This window comes from Chlamydotis macqueenii, chromosome Z, assembly GCF_036417535.1.
Source record: "Chlamydotis macqueenii isolate bChlMac1 chromosome Z, bChlMac1.mat, whole genome shotgun sequence".
Lineage (NCBI taxonomy): Eukaryota > Metazoa > Chordata > Aves > Otidiformes > Otididae > Chlamydotis > Chlamydotis macqueenii.
In genome coordinates this window covers 55,629,058-55,633,562 of record NC_141593.1, presented here as the reverse complement: position 1 = coordinate 55,633,562, position 4,505 = coordinate 55,629,058, and the positions used below count along the sequence as shown (strand labels likewise).

Here is a 4,505-nt window from a genome sequence, read left to right as displayed (position 1 = left end):
CTGGAATAAAAACAGTTAAATAAATGTAAGCAGCCACCACAAAACTGTGAGGTGGAGGAGTCAGCAACCGCATATCATATCTCTAATAATGTCATGTTTTCTGAAATGAAATACGAATCTAACTTCCATCACATTCAGAAATGGCATGTAAACTGCAAGAGAGGAGTACAATGCACAATACAATATATATAATGTATATGATGTTTCAAACACTGGAAAAATGATCCTAGAGACCTGGTTGATGCTTCGTGCCTATCAGTGCATTAAAAAGAGGCATTTGGAAAATGCCATTCGGAACAGGCTTTAATTTTAAAATGAAGACATTGAGGCTCTGGTGCTCCTGGCTCAGCTGACCCTCTGGTTTGTCAAGCTGTCTCTGGGACCCCAAAGAGGACGCAGTGCCCAGAGGAGGCCTTAGGAGTGCTGAGCAGAGGGGATCACCCTTGTGCCTTCCGGTGGGGGGAGAAAGACAGAGGACCTGCCAGGGCATGACAAGTGCTGCCTTTGACACCCCGTAGGGGAAAGCAGGGGAGCCCAGAGGGCTGGCCAGCAGCACTGGGGTGCGGGGAGAGCCTGTGGGACTTGGTTCTGCAGCCTCTGAGGAAGGCACGAGGTGTTGGCCAGTGAGCCCTCTCGCCATATGTGCCTGGAGACATCTGCCACAGCCAGAGTGACATGACGGGGCCCCAGGAAGACAGGGCCGAGGCCTCAGTGACAGACTCTGATGTCACCTAGCAACGGCTTGGAACATCCCTGAGCAACGGATTGTGACCAGGCGACCCTCAGTGCCTATGAGTGGGTGCTGAGTCTCACCCAGTCGGCCTGTGCCCGGACTCCAGCTGAGCAGTTGGCGAGGCTGGAGTGCTGAGCGAGGCCTTTGGTGCTGGTGTCGTGCTCGGGGAGTTGTTCGTTGCAGCTCTCCGTGTGCGACCCCAGAGCCATTGAAGGATCTTCCCCTGCCCTGCCAGGTTCAGGCAGCCGGGATACGCAGGAGGTGTGCTCACAGCAGCAGAGGTGAGCTGGCTGGGGAGGTGGGAGGGTTTCCTTCTGGAGGGACCTGGGCATTTCTTGCACCTCTCCCCGGGCCAACCAATGACGGTGGCCTCTCTTCCTTTTCTAGCGTGACACCCGCTGCTGCGGCACCAGAGAGAGGGAGCGGCTCAACATCCCCAGCTCCCCCCAGCCCACTGCAGCTGGTGGAGAGCATGGCCACAGAGCTGAAGGACCGCTGTCCAATATGCCTGGACAGCTGGGAGGAGGCCAGCTATGTGATGCCATGCCTCCACCAGTTCTGCTACCTGTGCATCTTGCAGTGGGCTGAAAGCAAACCCGAGTGCCCCCTCTGCAAGAGGAGGATCCTCTCCATCTTGCACTCGGTGCGGGCGGACAATGACTACATGGAGCATGTCATTACACCACCTGGGACATCATCAGTCATTGTCCGCCAGGCAGCAGGAGCTCCGAGACCCCAGGGCGCCCACCACCTCCATCGCCGTGGGGCAGCCCAAGGGCAGGCGGCAGAAGGGCCCAGGCATCCTGTGGGTGGCCTCCAGCCCCCAAACTGGCTGAGCCATTTTCAGGACCACCCAACGCTCTTCCAGACCCTGCAGTCCTGGGTCCATCAGGAGCTGGAGGAGCTCTTTGGCAACAGGGTGCCAGAGGCAGCCATGGCGGAGGACACCAACATGGGCATCCCCACCAACAGCAGGACGGACGCAGAGCTGCCGGTCCAGATGCTGGGAGGCTCCCTCCAAAACCGCACAGCGACATGTGCACAGCAGCGTGCACATGTCGCTGTGCAAGGGCCCAGCGGAGAGGCCCATCATCCCCTGGGTCAGCAGGATGCCCATGCTGCCAGGGGGTGGGAGGGCAGCCCCGCGGGTGCTCCCGGCCCTGCTGCCTCCCCCAGAAGGTGTCTTGCCCCCAACGCAGCCCCGTCTGGCAGCCCTGTGAGATCCAGTGGGGAGGAGCTCCCCAGTGCCTCATCCACTGCCACTGGTGGGAGTCCTGGCAGCCACCCCTCTGCTCCCATTGCCATCTCCGTGGAGCAAGAAGAGGCCCGGGTGCAGCCACGGGAGCCTGTGCCTGGGCCCTCCACTTCCAGCCCGGGCAGTCAGCGCTCCCCTGGGGGGCCACGGCGACCCCCAAAGAGGAAGACTGGCAGCTCTGAGGCCTCTCCGGACAACAAGAAGCCAGCACCACGCCGGTGACCATGGAGGGTGCCTCGGGGGATGACCAAAACAGGACCGCGCCACCGGCTGGGATATCTGCCACCTCTCAAGGGCTCCCAGCCCCCTAAACCCAATTATCCAAGTGAAATAAATGCATTGAAACTACAGAAAAAGTCTCAGTGTCACTAACAGTGCAGGTGGCCTTGCTATCCTCGCCCTTTTTTAGGTTTTTTTTTTGCCGAGAGGGCTGGGATGTAACGCTGAAGGCTCCTTCTGCGTGTGCTCCGTACTATTTCATTGTTCCCCACAAAGGCAGGTGCTGCCCACATCCAGGCCTGCACCTCTGCAGCTGGTTCCGGGGCAGATGTTTCCAGCTGGGGCCTCTCTCTCGGGCCTCCCCAGAGCTATTGATGGATTTACCCTGGCCCTGCCAGGTTCAGGCAGCCGGGATACGCAGGAGGTGTGCTTGCAGCAGCAGAGGTGAGCTGGCCGGGGAGGTGGGAGGGTTTCCTTCTGGAGGGACCTGGGCATTTCTTGCACCTCTCCCCGGGCCAACCAATGACGGATGGCTCAGGGCCTATTTCCACAGCTGGTGTTTGAGGCCTACCTTTGTTCTACCACCTTTCTTAATTACCCCAGACATGCTACGCTGACTTCTAACAAACAAGATGTTGTAACAGCTCTAAGACTCCCTGTTCCCTCTAAGGACAAATAGATTTCACATAAAATTTAACCTATGTGACTACAGTTCTACAGTTAGCAAGAATCACCTCATATTGTTATTTAATTTTTTAAAAAATCATATTATTCTAAAATTGTATTGATTAAACATTTTACGTCATGTAACATTTCCCCCCTTTGAGTCTTATTTAATTTTTTTCAGTGTCTCATTTACTTATAACTAATCTCCGTAATCAGTAAAACAAAAAGTATTATTAACATTACTACTAAAATTCCTTTGATAGATTCCATTATTTTGGTATGATTTTGTCTAATTCATTAAAAATGTGAGAGTGTTAACTTTAAATGACATGTTTCTTTAGAAATCCATTGTTTCTGTTTTGGAGGCCATGCTTCTTGACTCTCAAATAATGAATCCAAGAATCAATATCTACAAATTTAGTGGCTGTGTATATTGTAAGAAGCACCTGATATGGTTCTTTCCATTTTTATTGAAGAGATTCTGATTCCCAAATTTTCAGGTACACATAGTCTCCTGGTTGAAAATGGTGAACTGGGGAATCTAAAGAAAGAGGCTCTGTGGCAGTTCCGTATCCTTTTAAAGCATTCAGAGTTCTTCCAAGGGATATCAAATACAATTTCATTTCATTATCCCCAGTAACAGTCACATTTTGAACAAGGGTTGGAGTCTGATAAGATTTTCCATACGTTAACATATGGACTAATTTTAGTCTTAGATCTGGATTGAATCTTGATGCTCAGAAGTGCTTAAGGAAGAGAATGAGGCCATTTTAACGATATTTTCTGACAAATTTTACTTATGTATTAGATTGTGGCCTTCAAGGAGTGTGTAAATTCAATTTAATTCCCAGAATTTTGCCCAATATTTGAATAATTTCAGCTACAAAATGAGGACCTCTATTTGATGACATTCTTTTGGGGATTCCAAACCACGGTATTATTTCTTTTAACAGATTTTTAGCCACCTCTCTTGCCTATTAGTGCGACAGGGAAAAAAACTTTTGGCCATATCTACTAATACCAATAGATATCTATATCCATTTTGTTGTGGCAATTCTGAAAAATCAATCTGCCTATTATTTTCAGGCAATTTTTCCTTACATGTGGTTCCTGGGAATGGTTATTTAATATTTCTAGGGTTATTCTTTAAACAAATTTCACACTTTTTGTTACTGATTTTATTAACTTTATCATCCCAATACTAATCACCTGTCTTCTTAAATCCCTGATCATTGCCTCTATTTCCCAGTGAATTTCTCTGTGTTTTTAGCTTTGATTGTGGTGAGACCATGACTTGATTTTTAGGAGTAATCATCCATCATTTACCATTTTTATTTGAATTGATTTAGCTAATTCCAAATCAACCTTACTGTAATTTGGGGTTTGTTGTTCAAATTTCATTTCTTTAACTGGTATTATTGTCATGATGCCTTTTTCTGCTCTCTCCTTTGCCTTTTGATTGACTAAATTTTTTTCCAGTATTCACTGGCGAATTCCCAAATTGCCGGGCTTTGCAATGCATAACTGCAACTTCTTTGTGTTCCTGCACCACTTGGAGCAATTGCAGAATTTCTTCTCGGTGTTTATGGATGTTCCTTGTGCTGTCAGCATTCCTCTTTCTTTCCATGTGGC

The 4,505-nt window shown here is 49.3% G+C and overlaps 1 protein-coding gene across 1 annotated transcript; it reads left to right on the top strand.

Moving 5' to 3' along the window:
* Window positions 1–1,129: 1,129 nt before the first annotated feature.
* Window positions 1,130–2,210, top strand: LOC147596356 (uncharacterized). The gene has a single exon (XM_086769865.1). It carries the CDS (start codon window positions 1,206–1,208, stop codon window positions 2,208–2,210), a length of 1,005 nt encoding a protein of 334 aa, XP_086625991.1. The 5' UTR covers window positions 1,130–1,205.
* Window positions 2,211–4,505: the final 2,295 nt, after the last annotated feature.

What these genes read in the sequence shown, in the direction of transcription:
- LOC147596356 (XM_086769865.1), top strand. Translation starts at nt 1,206, where the DNA reads ATGGCCACAGAGCTGAAGGACCGCTGTCCAATATGCCTGGACAGCTGG.